This window comes from Balaenoptera musculus, chromosome 14 (genome assembly GCF_009873245.2).
Source record: "Balaenoptera musculus isolate JJ_BM4_2016_0621 chromosome 14, mBalMus1.pri.v3, whole genome shotgun sequence".
Classification (NCBI taxonomy): Eukaryota; Metazoa; Chordata; class Mammalia; order Artiodactyla; family Balaenopteridae; genus Balaenoptera; species Balaenoptera musculus.
The window spans coordinates 65,325,343-65,345,611 of NC_045798.1; the positions used below are offsets into that span (position 1 = coordinate 65,325,343).

Genomic DNA, 20,269 nt, shown 5'->3' on the forward strand with positions numbered 1-20,269 from the left:
GCCCGGAATTTGGTAGCTACCTAATACCCAGAAATAAATCCTTTTCTGCCTAAATTAGCTCGCGTAGACTACATGATTGCTGCAAATAACATCACCTAAAATGTGCCATTGAGCTTGAGGAGGTGGTTGGGTGGTAGATGGTTAAGAATCCACTCATTGTGGCTGAAAAACCAGTGTCCCCTGTTAGGCAGTGGGAAAGTATTAGGCCAAGCTGCTTCCTCCCGTGCTTAGGAAGGAGGGCTACGGCCAGACACTGAGCTGGGGGCAGGGACAGGGTGACTTTGGGCTTATCTTCTTTGAGGAGCGTGTGTGGTGCTCTTTGTGGGGAAACGAGACGGTATGCGGATGTTGGATAAGGGAAGGTAGAGACCAGCAGGTGGAACCCTCCTTTACTCCCTTTGCAGCTGCAGTAGCAATGTTGAGCCTTCCAGCCCATGAATCTAATACGCTTCCACTTACTTAGGGCTTTAATTTCACTTTTTTTTTTTTTTTTTTAGATTGATCTCTGGGAACTTAATGGATTTTTAAAATGCTACTGTAAATGGTAAACTTAAAAATTTTCATTTTCTAATTGTTGCTGGCTTATAGAAATACAAGTGATTTTTGTATATGACCTGGCATCCAGAAACCTTGCTCATTCTGCTAGTTTATTGGTAGATTCTTTTAGATTATCTAAAGTAATCATGTCATCTGCACATGATGACAGTTTTTCTTTCCGTCTAATCCAATCTTACCTTTTTTCTTTTTTAAAAAAAAACACTAGGCTAAGACCTCAGGTACTATTTCCCCCCAATACACAGTGAAATTGAAAGCATTGTACAGTGGACACCTGTATACCCACCATCTAGAGTCTACCATTCTAGATTTTACGAAGCTTACCAAACTAGTTTTATCACACATCTCTCCATCCTTCTATTCATCCATCAATCCATTCTTTTCCCCTTTTTGTGATGCATTTCAAAGTAGTTGCAGACATCAGTATACTTTCCCCTAGTACTTTGGCATGTGTATCATTACCTAGTACCATTTTGAATAGAGGTGTTAATGGACATCATTTTCTTGCTCCCAATCTTAGGAGGAAAGTTTTTGATATTTTAAGTATGATGTGTTTGCTGTAGATTTTTTGTAGATATCTTTATCAAATGGACATTTCCTTATTTTTCTAGTTTGCTTAAACACATCACCCAATGATTTTTGAATTCTATCAAAAAATTTTGTCCACACCTATTATCATTTACTTTTTTCTTTCTTTCTTCTGGTAATGTGAATGACTCATTGATTTTTGAATGATAAGTCCAATTTAATCTTTTATATATTGCTAGTTTCTATTTGCTAATGTTTTGTTTAGACCTTTCGCATCTACAATAATGAGAAAGACTGGCCTGCAATTTTAGTTTCTTATACTGTTCCTGTCAGATTTTTGACATCTAAGTTTATGCTGGTCTCATAAAATCAGTTTGGTGGTTTTCTATTTTCTGGAGGGGTTTGTGTAAGATTGGCATTCTTTCTTTCTTAGATGTTTGGTTGAATTCACTAGTGAAGCCATCTGGGCCTGTCGATTTCCTTGTGAGGAGATTTTAAATTATGTATTCAATTTAGGCAATAGATATAGGATGATTCCAATTTTCAAGACCTTCTGATGTCAGTTTTAGAAAGCTATTTTTTTAAAAACAGAAATTTGTTCATTTAATCCAAAGCTTTATTGAGGCATAATTGACATACAAAAACTGCATATATGTAAAGTGCACAATTTGATTAGTTATGACATATGTATACACTCCTGAAACATCACTTCATCTAGATTTAGAATTTATTAGTATCTATAACATCCTCTTAAATATTTTTAACGTCTGCCTAATCTGAATGAGTTCGTCCATTCTCACTTCTGATACCGGCTATTCCTCTGTCCCTCTCCCACTCTCCCACCCGTTCTCCTTCCTTCTTGATCAGTCTTGTTACAGGGTTGTCAATCCTTTTAAAGAACCAACTTTTCACTTTCTTGATTCCCTTTATCGTATATTTGTGTTCTATATTTTGGTTTTTATTTATGGGTTTCATTTGCTTTTTTTAAAAATTTAATTTCTAGGTGGTTGCTCAGATAATTGATTTTCAGCCTTTCTTCTATTCAAACATATGCAGTTAAAGGTATAAATTTATAAGCATAGTTTCAGTTGCAACTCACAATTTTTCTTCTCCCTAAGTTTCAATATGTAGTATTTTCATTATTCAGTTTGAAATAATTCAAATTATCTTTATGATTTCTTCTTTGACAGATGGGTTATTTAGAAATCTATTTAACTTCCAAATATATGAGGATTATTACATTATCTTTTTGTAATTGATTTCCACCTTAACTGCATTGTGGTCAAAGAACATATTTCATTGGAATTAACTCTCTTGAAGTTTGTTGAGACTTGTTTTATACTCAGCACACAAATTTTGGCACATGTGCCATTTGTGTTTGAAAAGGAAGCTGTTGAGTGTCGTGTTCTACATGTATCTATTTGGCCAAGTTTTCTAACTGCATTGTTTAAGTTTTCTATAACTTGATTTTTGTATGCTTGTTTTTACTATTACTGAAATAGATGTGTTAAAATCTCACTATGATTGCATATTTGCCAAAACTTCCTAGTTCTATCAACTTTTAATTTTGAGATTGTATCACTAAGTGCATAAAATTTAGAATTATTACCTCTTTCTGGTAATTGAATTGACTGTTTTTATTTCTAATAAAGTTTTTGCCTTAAAGTTTGCTGTAATATTAATATATCTATACCAGTTTCCTATAGTTGCTGTTTGCTGGGTGTATATTTCTCCATTCTTTTCTTTCAAAATTTCAAAATTTGTATTTTTTATTAATTAAATTTTTTATAGATTTCATTAAAAATTTATTTTATTTTATTATTTATTTTTGGCTGCATTGGGTCTTCGTTGCTGCACGCAGGCTTTCTCTAGTTGCAGCGAGCAGGGGCTACTCTTTGTTGTGCTGCGCAGGCTTCTCATTGTGGTGGCTTCTCTTGTTGTGGGGTACGGGCTCTAGGCATGTGGGCTTCAGTAGTTGTGGCACGTTGGCTCAGTAGTTGTGGCTTGCAGGCTCTAGAGCGCAGGCTCAGTAGCTGGGCGCACAGGCTGAGTTGCTCCACAGCATGTGGGATCTTCCCGGACCACGGTTCAAACCGGTGTCCCTTGCATTGGCAGGCAGACTCTTAACCACTGCGTCACCAGGGAAGTCCTCAAAATTTGTATGTTTTAAAAGTGTCTCTTGTAAACAGCATATAGTTGTTTTTATTTTCATTTTTTACTGTCAAATTCTTTTCCTCTAGTTTTATTGAGATGTAATTGACATACAGCACTGTACAAGTTTGAAGTGTACAGAATAATGATTTGACTTACATATATCATGAAATGATGACCACAGTAAGTTTAGTGATCACCCATCATCTCATATAGATACAAAATTAAAGAAATAGAAAAAAAAAGTTTTTCCTTGTGATGAGAACTCTTAGGATGTATTCTTTTAACAATGTTCATGTATAACTTACAGCAGTATTAAATTATATTTATCATTCTGTACATCACATCCCTAGATCTTATAACTACTATGGTAGTTCTTTTTAAATCAAGCCTGACAATCTTTGTCAACACTTGAGTGTTAGTTAGCCCATTTACATTTAATGTAATAATGGATTTATCATGTATATCTTACAACCTGCTTTCTATTTGTACCACCTATTCTTTTTTTCTTCCCTCCTTTTGCAGCTCTTAAACCTGTTCATTGAATTATTCCATATTCTCTCATTGGCTTGAAAGTTATACACCTTTTAACTAATATTTATTACAATATACATCCTAGACTTATCAAAGTCTAACATTAAATTGGATTTTTAAAAACTCTCTTCTTGGATGATGCAAGGGGCTTAGAACACTTAAACCCTATTAAAGCCCTCCCCACCTATATACCTTTACTTGAACACATTTCGATTAATAAACTTCACAAGACATAATTATTTTTATGTAGTTAGTATTTATGTTGACCTGTACATTTCTCATTTTCATTGCTGTTCAATCTTTCCTGAAGCTCTGTCCTTACATTTGGGATCATTTTCCTTCTGCCTTTAGAATACTTTTAATCTTCCTTTAGGGTATGTGTGCTGATGAATTCTTCCAGCTGTTTGTGTAAAAATGTCTTTATTTCTTCTGCATCCTTGCAGGATATTTTCCCCAATTAGAAAATTCTAGGTTGGCAGTCATTTTCTTTCAGCACTTCAAAGGCTGTTTCTGCTGAGAAGTTAGCTGTCAGTTTAATTGTTGCTCCTTTGATGGTAATCCCTCTCCTACCCACGCCTCACCCCTCAGTAGCTTTAAAATTTTTCCTTTTCTTTGGTTTTCAACAGTTTTACTGTGATGTGTCTAGGTGTGGATTGTGTTTTATTTATCCCATTTGCGATTTGTTGGGGCTTCTTGAATTTATGGTTTGGTATCTTTCATGAGTTTTGGAAAAGTTCTCAGTCAATATTTATTTAACTATCCCATTCTTTTACGCTTTTGATATCCTCACTGTATCCTTCGTGTCTCTTAACCCTCTATTTGCTATCTTTTAAAAATTTATTTATTTTTGGTTGCAATGGGTCTTTGTTGCTGCACGTGGGCTTTCTCTAGTTGCGGCGAGTGGGGGCTTCTCTTGTTGCAGACCACGGGCTCTAGGCATGCAGGCTTCAGTAGTTGTGGCACGCGGGCTCAGTAATTGTGGCTCATGGGCTCAGTAGTTGTGGCTCACGGGCTCTAGAGCGCAGGCTCAGTAGTTGTGGTGCATGGGCTTAGTTGCTCTGCGGCATGTGGGATCTTCCCAGACCTGGGCTCAAACCCATGTCCCCTGCATTGGCAGGTGGATTCTTAACCACTGCACCACCAGGGAAGCCCTATCTTTTTTTTTTTTTTTTTTAGCTTTTCAATGATTTTATTCATCAAAATAGAATCATCTTGTCACATTAATTTTCTACAATTTACTTTCATAAAGCATGGAACACAGGCTCTCTCCACAAAATTACTGTTTTCCAACTTTCATCACATCTCCTGTCCTTCAGTGGTAAGATGAAGCCCTATCTTTTTGATTCTGGTTTTGCTCTGACTTTTCACCTTACTCAAGTTATAGAATTGCAAGTTTTCTAATTGTGTTGTTTAAATTTTCTGTAACTTGACTTTCTATAACTTAGACTTTTCACCTCTTCTTGAGCCCATCCACTGAATTATTCTGAATTTTTGTTATATTTTTCAGTTCTAGAATTTCCATTTGGTCCCTTTTATTGTTTCTAATTCTCTGAAATTCTTGGGCACGCCCTTCTTTTTTTTTAACACAGAAAGCATAGGTGTTTCAAATTCTGTGAGACATCTGGAGAGATTGTGGGTTTCTTTTTTTCCTCTGGTTTTAATTCATGTAATTTATATTATTTGGTCTTCTCATATACCTGGATATTTGATTGTAACAGAAATAATTTGAGGCCTTGGGTTATGCTCCTGTCTTAAGTCAGCTTGGGCTGTTATAACAAAATACCATAGACTGGGTGGCTTAAACAAGAGACATTGATTTCTCAGTCCTGAAAAGTATGAAAAGGCTTTAAAGTCCAAGATTAAGGTGCTGGTTGGTTACATTCCTGGTGAGGGCTTTCTTCCTGGCTTATAAACAGTGGTCTCTTTGCTGTGTCTCCACATGTTGGAGAGAAAGATCTCTCTCATGTCTCTTCTTATAAGGGCACTAATCTCATCATGGGGCTCCACCATCATGACCTCATCTAAACCTAATTACTTCCCAAAGGCTCTACCTACTCATACCATCACACTGGGGATTAGGGCTCAATATGTGAAATTTGGAGGATACATTCAGTCCGTAACAGTTCGTGTTCTCCAGAGAGAACATACATTTGCTAAGCACTGGGGGCACTAGTAATCTGGTTTCACCTCAATCCACATTCGGTGACTGAGGTGATTTAGAAGCTGGGTCACAGTATCCATGAAAGATAGTCTGCTGATAGTAATGGCGCACCAGGTAATCCAAACCAACCCTCCAACTAAGGGGAACTTGGAAATCTGGCCGAAAATATTTTAAAATTTTGTTGCAGTCAGCCCAGAGCCAACAGAATGGTGAAGCATTACCTGGTTAGTCATATGAGACGGCTTTCCTTCTGGAGGGGAGCTTCTGCTACTTCCAGAGGCTGTGTCTGAGTAGCTGGCACTTTTGATAGCCTTGTGAAGTCAGGAGGGTAGGGGTTGCCATACATGACCTGACCAAGCTGGTGGGGAGTTCCTGATGAATCTCCCTGGCTTTGGGTGGGAGATCCCAAATGGACGTACCCTAATGAGATTAAATTTTATGCTTTGAATTCTTAAAAAATAAAAATGCATTATTTGCTGTGGCTTGTGCTATAATCCATTCCTCAGCTGTGTCATATTCATAGGAAGCATGGCTCTTTGTCAGAGACTAGAAGCTCCTTGACTCCTGGAAGCGACGTAGGACACTGGAATAGCCCTGAATTTGGTGTCAGTATGCCCAAGGATCAGCCCCTAATATCAAATGGCAGCTACTGAAACTGCAGGCATAGTGCTTAGGAGGACATTAAGAGACCAAAGGGTTGACCTTGCAAACTCAACCTTATAAAGTATCAGAAAGTACCACAACTCTAATTTATGGCTCTGGAAAGCAGTAACTGTTATGCAGAGAGCTATAATGTCTAATGCAAAACCCTGGCTCCACAGAACCTACAGGACAGTATGTTGCCTAAAGAATGATATATTAAGAAATTTAGGACCTAAAAGCACCCCCCACTAAACGTTCCACTTGGGGGTACCCTAAACAAGCTGGAGGAAACTGCTGAGTGCTCTGATTGACACTGGTCCTATGTTCTTTCCTCTCTCTGTCTTCTTCTACAGTTCCTGCGATTTCCTTCCGAAGGAGAAGACTGTGTGTGCAGTGTACTTTCTGTGCTTCGGGGACCTTCTTTTTTTAATGTTTTTGTTTTTTTTATTTATTTATTTATTTATTTATTTATTTATTTATTTATTTATTTATTTATTTATTTATTTATTTATTTATTTATTTATTTATTTATTTATTTATTTATTTATTTATTTATTTATTTATTTATTTATTTATTTATTTATTTATTTATTTATTTATTTATTTATTTATGGCTGTGTTGGGTCTTCGTTTCTGTGTGAGGGGCTTTCTCTAGTTGCGGCGAGCGGGGGCCACTCTTCATTGCGGTGCGTGGGCCTCTCACTATCGCAGCCTCTTCTTGTTGTGGAACACAGGCTCCAGACGCGCAGGCTCAGCAATTGTGGCTCACGGGCCCAGTCGCTCCGTGGCATGTGGGATCCTCTCAGACCAGGGCTCGAACCCGTGTCCCCTGCATTGGCAGGCAGATTCTCAACCACTGCGCCACCAGGGAAGCCCCTTTCTTTCCTTTCTTTGTCTTTGTCCTTGAGCTGCTCCACAGCCTTGCTTCCATCTGCACTGTTGAATGGTGGCCATCCTGTGATGCCAACCTTGCAAGGCTGTTGTTTACAGATCCTATGACACCAGCCTCAGTGGGTGATGTGGGGACCAGAGTTATAATTCTGAAGCTTTTTTGCACAGTGCCTTGAACTCTTGATAGGAAAGGTGCTACTGAAAGGGGCACATTCTTTTAAAAATAAATATTATGATGGAACCCTTTGTTGAAGAGATGACACGTTGCAGTAACAGCTCTGTATCTTGGGTAAAATCAGATGTTAATTTACATTCAAACACATGATGGTCCTGTATTGCCTCATTCTACACATTTTTACTTTGTGGAAAGCTAAACAATTTCTAAGCAAATTAATGCAAGCATAATTCAAGTTTATCATTTAAATTTATTGTCATGTCATAAATCTTCCACAAAAATAAAGAGGAGACTCCTGGTGGATTTGCAGAGTGGAAGCAGTGATGCAGTGGTGTCTGGGAGTGTGTACTCACACACTTCCTCCAAGGCTGTAGCCCTAGCTGAGCTTTTAGGCCAGTGAGCACTTCTACTGTGTGGTTAATTAAAAGTGGCGGGGAGGGAGGGAGAGGACACTGCCAGAGAACGGGGCTTTGGGGGCACCTGGTGAGCCAGGTGGCCTGGGGAAGAGACTGCAGGACTCCCTCGATCAAGGCTTCCTTGGTAGTTCGCGCTCTATGACCGAGTTCTGGGGGACCATATCTCCTCCTGTCACAAGAACTGACAGTCCTGCAGCCCAGTGACTGCCCCATGGCACTTCCCAGTCCTCAGCCTCCTAGGTTAGTTCTGGGGTCTTACCAGGGGCTCAGCTGCTCCACGTGACCCTTTAAAAATTGTGTTTTGGTTTAAATGAAGGAAAGCAGATCCAAGTGCTTTGGAAACAAATTAAAGCTATATATCACGTTCCCATATAGGAAATAAAAATAATTGCTACCTGAAATGATAATCCAATCATTTCCCCTTTCTGACTGCAGGATTCCTCCTTCCACCTTCAAACTGCCTCTCCCCAGGAGCCAGACTAAGCAGAAGCGCTTCACACGACTCATCTGCGGGTCTGAGGCCCCGTCCATGCGACCTTCAGTGAAGTACCAGAGTCCCCAGCCACTCGTGGAGACACGTCAGAGGCCTGAGGCCGAGGAAGCAGCGGGCAGGCCGCACGCGCCTCCTGGGTCCGCCCGCCAGTGATGGCCCTTCCTCAGGCGGTCAGCCGCAGGGAGCTCTGGTCTCAGCCCCTGTCCTGATGGAAGTGAGACCGCCTGGCCGACCTCAGGTGCTGCTGAGAGGATGCAGCAGCCCGGCTTGTCATGAGTGGAAACCACACGGACGTGCACTGACAGGTCATGTTTTCAGCCTTTTCCAGAGCTCGGTGTGACAGAAGATGGCTCCTCCCAGACCCTCAGAAGACGGTGATGAACCAAAATGACTCCAGCCTCCAGGTCCGGGACACAGGGACAGGGGAGAGAAGCTGCCTCTGATACAGATTAGGCAACGGCAGGCTGAAACGGGTGCTCGGTCTCACCTGGGATTATGTGCTTCCTATGCAGAAAAGCAAGTACTTTTTGTGTCTTTGAGAGTGAAACTAGACCGTGAAGGGGTGGCCATGGACCTAGAGCGTGACTCGAAAGGCCTGTCCCCTCTGTCCTCAGTGCCCACTGCTCTGCTCAGGGCGACCCCAGCGGCTATTTCCCTCAGAGAAGCTCAGGGAGACAACTGCGATCACACAGGCCCCAAAGAGTTTAAACAAAGTCAGAAGTGGAGAGAAAAACATGTGTTTACTCTCATGTGGAATACTGTATTAATCAAATTGGTCTCCTTTTTCTCCTATTAGTCTGGTTGAAGAAAAAAGATTGCTTTCAAAATGAAGCTTTTCTTTTCCCAATGATTAATACAGAGTAGATTAACTTAATTTGTGCTAGACTCCAATTTAATTCAGCTACAGCTCAGAGGCCAAATCCACAAAAAAGCTAATCTGGGCTTCATGAGAAGGAGCCACTTCTTTCTTTGAGGGAAAGATGCCAGGGACCTAAAGGCTTATATCCAACCGCCCAGGCTTATATCACGGGCCTTCTGAAAGGCAACTGCATGCATACACGGCTTCATTTCCTTATTAATTCCTGTCTCGTCATCTTTTCAGGTTGATACTTCTCAATGCTGAAACACACACACACACACGACCAAAACAAAAATCCTGAACATGCAGGGGGAAAAAAAAAAAAAAAAGAAAGAAAAGCAAAGAAAAAGAAGTATGTACTGGTAAAGTTATATGCCTAAGGCATCAGGTTCCTGGAAAAGCTCTAGATTTTTGGTTTAGAAATAAAATTGCATGTGAAATAGCAGGTTTTTACAGTTATTATTGTTGTGTAACTCCCCTCCCCTTTTTCGCACTATAATCTAAACTGCGTGATCTACTGCCAACTGGCACCAATTCTCCAAACCCAGGTGTGCAAGGGAAACACGCCTGTGTGAATCTCCTTAATAGAAGGCGCACCAGGGAGTCTGTCCTCCTCTGTTCCCCAGAAAGAAAATAACTAGAAGGTTGCCTGGCTGGAGGGGGTCAGGGTGGGGGACGGCGTCCCGTCCTCAGTCGGAATCCATAGTGAACAGCTGGATGTCCTGCGGGTTCCAGTACAGGCCTACCGCTGAGTTGTACACCAGGGACCAGACATAGGGGATAAAAAACTCCTCGGGCTGCTCCTCTTCCACATATTTGAATTTCAGTTCTGGAAATTTCTGCAACGAAAACAGGATGATGTAATCAATCTCAGCCCCAGGTGAAAGCAGCAGTAGTTTACTATACGCGGCGTGTGTGCACGGTGCAGGGAGCCCACCTTCCCTGACTGGTCGGAGGGCCTGTGAGCCCCGGGGCCACAGATCCAGCTTCCAGATGACTCTGGAGGACACGTGGATCACCCGTAGGAAGGGCACAACCCCACCAGCCCTGGTCAGGGACGTCAGTGTGCTGAGAGGAGCAGGGACCTGGACGGGACCAGGCGGGCTGAGAAACATCAGGCGGGGAAACAGGCCCCGCCCAGGTCCAGACAGCGTTCAACAAAGACTGCACCACTGGGATACGGATGGCTGGGCCTCCTTGAGACGCTTCCCTCTCAGGGCTGCGTCACCGTGGAGGTGAAGACTTTCCTTCACAGTTCCTCAGCCTTGACTGTGCGGGCAGGCGGCGCCCACGGTGGGCCTCGGTCAGGGCCCTGAACAGCTCAAGCCCCCTCTTCCTCCTCCTGGGGGAGGGGGTGGTGGGGATGCTCCGGCTTTGTGGCGGGGCAGGGGGGGGCTGTGGAGGTGATTCCTGGCTCTACAAAGGCTTCCGGGCGACCGGGCCGCTCTCTGCAGTCCCGGCTGATAAGTGAGAACACGTGCAGTTTCGAGGTCCTGTAAGTAGCACTTCCACTGCAGCGTTTCACCAGGATTCGGGCTTTTGATTTTCTAATTTTACTCCTGACCTATTTATTCCAGCCAGAGCAGAGGAAGTGATTCCCCCTTCAGCAGCCTGAGGAGCTGCTGGAATCTACTAAAAGTCCCCGGGCCGCCTCCGGGGCGAAGGTGATTCTGACAGGAGTGGCTGCAGTTTGGTGACCTGTGTCCCAGGTGGGGCGGGGAGAAGGGGGCAACAGTGTCCTAAGACGAGGGGTACGGCGGAAGGGCGCGGGAGAGGGCTGAAAGGGACAAGAGGGGAAACACACACACAGAACGCGTGGCCCACGAGGGCAGAGATTTCTATGCCCATCGTGTTTGCCGCTGTGTCCCCTTAAAGGGTGGCCACACACTTAATAAACGATTTGATGAATGAATCAATGAAGCAATCAACCGTATAAGGACCAACGATGTCCGAGGCACAATGATGAATACTTTAGGTATATTATCTTGTTCAATCCCTCTTACGTGAGTCATTCACTGATTACCATACTGGTTGAGCGTCTGCTTCTCTGCACCAGGCCGTGTGTGCACCGGGGCCTGGGGACACAGTCCCTGTCCTCACAGAAGGCGCCTTCTCGTGGAGCAGAGGGACAAACAAGCAGCAGCAGCAACAAAACAATGACAACAGAGGAGGAGGAAGGGAAGGACTAGGGGCTCGAGGCCTGGGGGCGGGGAGGGGCAGCCAGATGAAGAGGGAAGCGTGTTCTTTCTGAGGGAACAGCACGGAGGGAAGGCATGAGGCGCTTTATGCTGGAGGGAAGAGGAGGGGCGGAGGGAGAGTAAGCCCTGGTGAGCGGGGCCCAGAGGGGAGGAGGCCGCCACATGAAGAATCCTGGCCTCCACGTGAAGGTCCCGGAAGCCTCTGAAGGGTCTCAGAAGGGGGCTAGATGAGAGTGGCTCTGTGCAGGGACCATGCCGATCACAGAGTGGAGAACTGGAGGGCACCCGGCAGGGACAGGGCCTGGTCCAGGTGAAGGGCAAATGGGCCTGAACTAAAATGACACTAGTTGGGTGGATTTAAAAGATTTTAAAGAGAAAAGGGGGTGGAGGGAGTAGGGGAGCTACACACACACCCAGAGTTAGAGATTTTTAAGACAACATTTGCAGTGATTAAGACTAAACATCTAAGTGCTGGATCCTCAGAGTTCCAGAATGATGACAGAGGGGCGGCGTTAAGCAGGAAATGCTTTGTGGCAAGGTGAGTTTTGAGTTAAATCTTAAAAAAGTGTATAGGAATTCGTGCAAAGCAGGGTCCTCTGGTCATGGGTGTTACTTCAGCATACCACAGACGGCACAGCCCCCATCTGTTATGGCTTCAACGAAAACCAATTCTATTCCACAGCTCCCAGGGCATCAGTAAATACAGAATATACACAAATGGGTCTTATAAGTGGCCCAGACTCCAGCACTACCTACCCCTATATCCTCCCTCATACACTTTTTACCCCATACTTTGCAAAACTACTCAGGTTTAATGCAAACCCAAGCCTTTTCAGACCACCAGTGTTTCAAGTCAGTTCTTTAGTATCATCAGTGCAAGGCTGAAAGTCTCCGTGTGTGCTGAGGGCCATACTGATTACAGTGCAGAGGACAACTTCTCCCACTGCGCTCGTGGGGTCAGTCTGGCTGACAAAGTGCGATCAGCTCAGGGATATGACACTACTTCCAGCACGTACTGATCTGACTGGAGTTCAGTTAGGTCCCCAGTCTCCTTGAATCCCTCCCACCCCGGGCCGAATCCCCCCCATTCTCTGGGTGCACCATAGCCGCTCAGCAGCTGGGTGGTCTCTGGGGGCCTGGGGCGTCCTTGATGAGCCTCCTCACACGTTCTGTGCTGCTTCCGGCCTGGCATGGGGTTCTCAGGTGTGGGGACAGGGTTCCTGGAGGCGGCAATAGGCCTCTGTCATGGAATCAGGTGTCTTATAGGTAGCAACACAATGATCTTCTTTTCCATGAAAAATCTGCATTTGTAGCAGTAGGGTGCAGCAAGCAGCTGCCACCAACCGAGCACTCCCTGAGCAGCAGGTCGGTCTGGAGGCTCCCCACTCGCGTCGTGGTCAGTCACCACGGTGTCCTGCTGAGGCCCACGTGGCCAACCCCACGAATGGAAGGTGAAGCGGGGCCTGGAGCAGCTAAGCGGCTGGTTCTAGGTCACACAGCCTGTGGGCTGGAGTCAAGATGGAAGCCTGGGTCTGACTGGGTGGGAAGGTCAGTTTGAAAAGAGATACCACAGTCATAGCCACCCTAGTGCTTTGTCCTAAAATCCAATTCTCCAAGGCTCCACGGGGCCCTGCGGGGTTAGTCCTGTGCCCTTTCACTGTACGGACAGAATGCAGCACACACACTACTGGTCCTGAGAGAAATGACCGAACCCACAATGATGTCAAGAATCAAGAAAGTATGGGGGACTGTGTGTGAAGAAGAAAAGAACTTTACCTCCTAATAATGAGGATGCAAGTCCTAGTTCTTGGAATGGCCTCAACTTGAGAAAACTTCTCACGCTGTCTTGGAGAAAAGTGAGGGGCTGGGGGAGCAGAGGTGGTGGTTTGAAAAGGCCAGAGGCCCCCGCATTGCCTCTTTCAGCTGGAATAATAACCTCCTACATTTCTAAGCGGTAATGTCACCAATAAGGTGCGCTTCTTGCTGACAGTGATAAAAATGACTAAAAGATGTGAAACCTTTTCTCCAACGAGTGACATATTTAGGGGTGTTCCTACGAAGGCAGGCCTTAGGAAAGGGTGTGAGGCAACTTACCCGAGACTGCTTTCTGTACCTCCAGGGAGGGTGGGATGGGAAGTAAAGCGAGCAAGCTGCTTTCCTAAGAATTCCCTCCAACTGAATTAAAGAAACTCAGGCAAAACCAGCTCAGTGGGGTGGCACTATGTTCATGTGCTGGCACTAAGTCTACCCGCCCTCATGGTTTTGGGGAAATTCTGATGACTTTCCAGTTAGGAAGAGTAATGAATCAAAGACTGCCTTTAGATCACACACAGGCAGATCTAGGAAAAGGCCACCAGGAGAAGCACCTGGAACCCCCATGGTTACCCTTCCCACCACCTGGTAAAAATGGAGCTGAAAATGCCTCGTTTTTAGTCTTGGCTCGAGTTTAAGTCAAAACAATAATCCATCTCACTCTGGAGTAAGTGTCGTAAACAAAATCTCAATGTAGGGTAATATCCAGAGTGGCAAGAATATCCATATATAATATAAAACAGTACATAAAAAATAGTATAAAAAAGTATAAACTTTACCTGACAACAGCAGACATGTATTTCATTATGAAGTTTTTCAAGCTGATCAATGATTATTTCTATAGAAGTTCTCCGTAAAAACTTAATTAATTCTGAGATTATGGGTAACGTTTATAGCTACCATAACTGATTACGTATTACATAGCAGGAATGTTCAAACACTTGACATATAGTTACTCATTTAATCTTCGAAGTAACTAGAAAAAGCACCTGAAAAGCAGGCATATGATTTGAGTCCTAGCCCCACCTTTCCTCATTCATTCATTCATTCAGCAAATTCTTACTGAGTGCCTACTGTGTAGCAAGCACAGTACTAAAAACATAGCTGTGAATAAGATGTATACAATCTCAGCATTTAAGAGCTGAAAGAAAGTCCAGTCCGTATTAGCCAGGTGACTTGGGACAAGTCTTGTACCCTCACTCAGACTCAGGCTCTTAAAAGGTAGAGTTTACTCTACTCTGAGACTTTGAATTTAACCGTTCTATTTCACAGAAATGAGATGAGCCATGTAAAAGTGCCTAACACACTTTTGACGAAGCACTCAATAAATGTTGGTTATTATTACTGACATTGAAGTGATATGCAAATGTAAGGTATGCTCTTATTTTAGAACTTTCAGCGATCAAATCTAAAGACTAGAAATACCCCCTGGCCTGGTCCTAAGCCCATGTCTCTTACTCTACCCAACTGGACTTCTAACTTGGCAACCCTATTTCCTGACTCTGTTATTAATAACAGAAACACAGGGTTTCCCTGGTGGTACAGTGGTTAAGAATCCGCCTGCCAACGCAGGGGACACAGGTTTGAGCCCTGGTCCGGGAAGATCCCACATGCCACAGAGCAACTAAGCCTGTGCACCACAACTACTGAGCCTGTGCTCTAGAGCCTGCAAGCCACAACTACTGAGCCCGCGTGCCACAACTACTGAAGCCCGCGTGCCTAGGGCCTGTGCTCTGGAACAAGAGAGGCCACTGCAATGAGAAGCCCGCGCACCGCAACGAAGAGTAGCCCCCGCTTGCCTCAACCAGAGAAAAGCCCGCACGCAGCAACGAAGACCCAACACAACCAAAAACAATAAGTAAATAAAATAAAATAATAAAATAAAGTTATTAAAAAAAAAAAAGAAACATAAAGAACCTGGGCCTCCCCACGTGAAAACCCAGGAACAAGTGCTGACAAATGGCTTAAAAGCGAGACTCATCTTCATTAACATTTTTAAAGAACAAAGTTCTGTCACTGCGAGAAGGCAGGTTCTGAAGAACTGCCTTCTGTCGGTCTCAGAGTCCTCACTTGGTGAACGGTGAGTTAAGTGAACGAACGCGTGGCTTCACGGCTGCCCACAATCCTGTGACGTAGCTGTTGAACTCAACTGGAGCTGAGGACTGGCTCTGAGGGGAGCGTGCGGCTGTGTGATGAGAAGAGAGGGGTCACCTCTAAGCTGTATCTGACACCAGGCTCACCGTCTCCCTGGATGATTATGCGGCACGTTCAACAACCTCCAACAGGGGTGTGGCGTCTAACCCCGAGGGGACCTGGCTGAGGTGGCTGAGGTGACCAGGAGCAAGGACGCCGGGCCTTCTGCTAGCTCACGGAGCCCACCCAGCTCAGGGGAAGTGACACGCTGAGAGCGCCCACGTGCCGGTGCTTTTCACTTCACCCACGACCACCCGGTAGCAAAAGCGGCACCTCTCAGCTCATCGGCGTATCTCCTTCACAGCAATTGGGGCTTAGCTTGTGCATGTGTTTGTTTACTCGGGTACCATCTGTTTCCCCACTAGAATACAGGCTCCAAGAGGGCAGGGACCTTGTGAGCATCTGGCATACCACTGACACTTAGAAAATGCTTGTTGAATGATGAGTTAAATGAACAAGCGCATGACTTCAAATCTGCACATAATCCTGTGACATAGGTGTTATTAACTCTATTGAATGACTAAGAAAACCAAGGTTCAAAAGGATAAATAACACGCCAAAGGGGACAGAGCTAGGAAGTGGTAGAGCCAGAGGCTGAATGAAACTACATCTCTCTGCTGTGGCCTCTCCAGAGTCAACAGGTACCCAGCTGCGTGTTTCTTGAAAATGTCTATATCCAACATAGACGGGAGGCGTCCATGTCTTTCCAGTAATGATAATGTGCCTCAAACACTTCTTCCATGTCCCCTAGCCACTAAGTCACTAACCCTTTGTGCCTGAGTGTCCTCACCGGGAAGGGATGGAACTGATCTCCGGCTCTGGAGTCCAGGTGACCCCAGGCTGGGGGTCAGGAGGCCTTGGCTCTGTCTTGGCTCAGCTACTGGCAGGCTGAACAGTTTGGGGCAAGTCACAGCATTTCTCCAGGACTCAGGTGTCTCACCTTGTGTAAAATGAAGGACCTTTAAGCTCCTTCTGATTCTACTGGGTGTGGTTTTACGAGATGACCCCAGTAAGGTCTACACACTGGCATTCTCTGCATGCCTCCCGGGTTCTGCTGGGCCCACCTGGAGAAAGGGCTGAATGAGTTGGGTTCAGTGGGAACCCCCAAGTCAAGCACTTGCTGGTTTGCACTTAGCCAGGCTTCACCTGGGGGCAGTCTCAGCGGAGAAGGTCAGTATCTGAAGGTTCCTGAGCTGTCCTGTGGGTTGACAGCAGTTGGTTTTAAAGGCTGAGACTCCCAATTGCTTAAAATCAAGACAAACACGAGGCCATGGTTGAGCTGCTGTGGCCTGAGAGCTTGTGGCTAAGTGGGCTGAGGTCCCAGGCGTGGCCCCGTCTGTGCTAGAGAATGAAGGCCCGGCCCCTTCCATGGAGCGTGCGCCACTGGGCATGCGGGAACCCAAAGGGAAAGCACAAACAGAGCAGCACGGACACACTTCTATCACGAGCAAAACCCGAACGCTGCAGACGGCACGCTCGCACGCCCCTCGAGCTCCAGTACCAGTTCCTCTCGCCGTAAGGCTACAAGTGAGCTGTGAGATATTATTTCTTGAGTTATTTGCTTGCAACTTTGCACCAGCACTTAAAAGGTTCATAAAGGGGGATAAAGCATAATTAGCAAGAAAAACAGAGCATGTTCTCTAGGACTGGCTATAACAAAGTGAACATAACAAAGCACAAGGTAAAAAGATTCCTTTTTCCTGCAATAAGTTGTTTTTAAGACAGTGTACTGGGAACATTTTAAAAGGCTGCATAATAGGCATAAATCACAGAAGAGTTTGGAAAACACTGTTCAGTTGACCTGACTGAATGGGAATGCAGCCTCTGTGTAACTAGCTGTGTCCAAGCTGCACCAAATTTGACACCCCCCAAGTCTCCCTGTCTATCTAACCAGAGAGAGAGCCCACATGGGCTGAGAGCGAAACAGACTTTCTTAAAAACATGTGCTCCTCGGGACTTCCCTGGCACTCCAGTGGTTAGGACTCAGCGCTTTCACTGCCGTGGCCTGGGTTCTATCCCTGGTCAGGGAACTAAGATCCCATAAGCCATGCGGCCAAAAAAAAGAAAAAAAGCGCTCCTTTAATCCTCTTAGAAGTCTGAGAGCTAAGGAAAAGAAAGGCAAAAGGTTTTATTTAGCACTAATGACACTGGGGACACATCTTGTCAGAATTCAGTCCAAGAAATGTCATAGTCTAAATGCCAGATCAATAACCTAGAAAAAGTCACTCTTTCCTTTATGTTCTTTTCAAGCCTGTGGAGAACGCTAATGCCATCCTGTGATGGCTGGGGGAAGCCCAGCTTCCTCACTTGAGAGTGTCTTCACTCCTGACCCCGCCAGCAGGGCCCAGGCCACCTGGGCCTTCCCGCACCTCCACCGCATCTCCCCTCTCACCTGCTCAGGCCCCCGTGGCCTCCAGGCAGTGACTGCTGGGTGGACGTGCTTGAGGACCCACTCATTAAAGCTCTGGGAAAGCGGAGGAGGGAGGTCTGGGGGGACGGGGGCTTTGATTTGACAGTTACGGCAAGAATTCATCTGGAAGGGGCTAGCAGAGGGCGGGGTGCTGGTCACCACAGGCCCAGGCTTTCGCCCCTCTCTTTCTGAGACAGTTGTCTCGTGACTCAGCTCAACAAGGAGGGAAAAACCATCTCTCAAGCTTGGAGCTTGGTCTCAATCCAAAGCTACTTACAACAATCTTGTTGTTTTGACTTTTGGAGCCAGAGGTAATGCTAGACTCTCAAGTTTGGCCGGAATGTTTTTATCAGCTCCAGTGAATCAACCCACCGCAGTGGGACATCCGGACGCCCAGCCCAGAGACAAAGCAAAGGTCTGATTTGGTGGTTGAGGGTCGGGTATAATAAGCAGACCAAAAGCTTTAAAGACTGTCTCTGCTTCAGCCATGTGATCTGGTGAAAACCCACAGGAAGTTCAGCGAACAGATGTAGGGCTCAACTGCAATAATTTTATTACCACAAAAGTTCAATGGAGTTTTCCCCCTTCCACCATTATATAGATAGCATCAGAAACTCTAGCAAGCCCCTGGCATGTTTCCAGAAAGTTTAGTGCAATTTAAAATCAAATAGCTATATAGCACATTACAAAAAATTCTTTCAAAGACCGTTTCAAGCCCCTGAACAGACAAGTGACGGGTGATGGTCAGTAGTGAGGCAGGCCGGCACTGCTGGGAGAGGGCGTGGGGCAGGATGGACGAGGTGAGTTACTGCTGGCAGCACACACGTGGGCTGTGGTGGGCAGGTTCCATGCAGATGGAAAGTACCCTGTTTCAAGCTTCTGTCATAAGATATCCAGGTAGGCATTTACATGCAGTTATTTTATCCACAGGTGAATCTGGGATGAGCCAGTTTCCCTACCATTCCTTCCCTCATTTACTCTCATTGTGTAAACGCTGGTCCTTCAGTGATGGGTCCTTAAACTAAACACTGGTAAGAGCCAACTATACACGAAGCATTGTGCTTGAGGCCGTAGAGGAAAGAAAGGAATAACTGTTGCTTCTCTAACAGGGGGTATAATTTAGTAGGACGAATAAGAACAGTGGGAACATGACACAACATGGAAGGGCACTGCCCTGGAAGGCTGCTCTCCCAGGCAGACTGGCCAACACTAGGGTTGGAAGACTGTAGGTGGCTTTGAACAGCAAACTCTAGGAGAAGCATCTATCTATATGATCAATGCAGCTAAACTGAGCTTCCCTGGTGGTGCAGTGGTTAAGAATCTGCCTGCCAGTGCAGGGTACATGGGTTTGATCCCTGGTCCGGGAAGATCCCACATGCTGCGCAGCAACTAAGCCCGTGTGCCACAACTACTGAGCCTGCATGCCACAACTACTGAAGTCTGCATGCCTAGAGCCTGTGCTCTGCAACGAGAAGCCACCGCAATGAGAAGCCCACACACTGCAAGGAAGAGTAGCCCCCGCTCGCCGCAACCAGAGAAAAGCCTGCGCGCAGCAAAAAGGACCCAACACAGCAAAAAATAAAATAAATAAAATAAAAATAAGAATTCAGCTAAATTATGGCCTGAACAAGCCACATCTGCAGGCTCTTCTATGTGTGACGGGATGAGCTGCAAATGGGTCCAATATTATTACTTACCTGACGAAAAGGAGGTAAGCACTGGCCTATGAGTAACAGCAACACTGAAGGTGGAGCAGTCCCATTTTATGCAAATCAGTTTCAAAATTAAATTCAAAATATAGAAAATTATAAAGGGCCATTGATTAAAAGTTACAAATGAAGAAATGCAGAGCTAAAGTTAAGAAGTCCACCATGAGGTGGCTCAGAAGACAGTTACAATACCTTGCATAGCTAAGAGCACGATGGCTGGCTGGGCAGTGGGGACCTCAGGGGCTCCCTGGGAAGTAAGTTACCACCAAGAAGAGAGCGACAAGGTGAGCGGACACCTGTCCTGAAAGCTCAGGCCAGGCGACCACCTCTGAGTATTACAAGTGACACTAATGATGTCTGTGACCGGTGGCAAAAAATTAAAAACCTCTTAGGAAAACAGAGGATACAACAGAAGGTTGAACCCACACGTGTGATGAGTTGCCCAGCATCATGCCATCAGCCAGAATCTGAAGCCCACTGGAATCTGAAGCCTGGGCAAACGTCCCTGTTAGATCCTTCTCTCACAGATCCAGGTTAAGGTG

General features: G+C 45.1%; 1 protein-coding gene across 2 annotated transcripts in view; it reads right to left on the minus strand.

Moving 5' to 3' along the window:
* Positions 1 to 7,867: 7,867 nt before the first annotated feature.
* DYM (dymeclin) overlaps positions 7,868 to 20,269 on the minus strand; it is a 403,514-nt gene continuing 391,112 nt past the window's right edge. For both annotated transcript variants that reach the window (XM_036822924.1, XM_036822925.1), the window contains exon 17: positions 7,868 to 10,244. In XM_036822924.1, the coding sequence (XP_036678819.1) occupies positions 10,095 to 10,244 (150 nt within the window). In that variant the 3' untranslated portion in view covers positions 7,868 to 10,094. The remainder of the gene's footprint in view (positions 10,245 to 20,269) is intronic.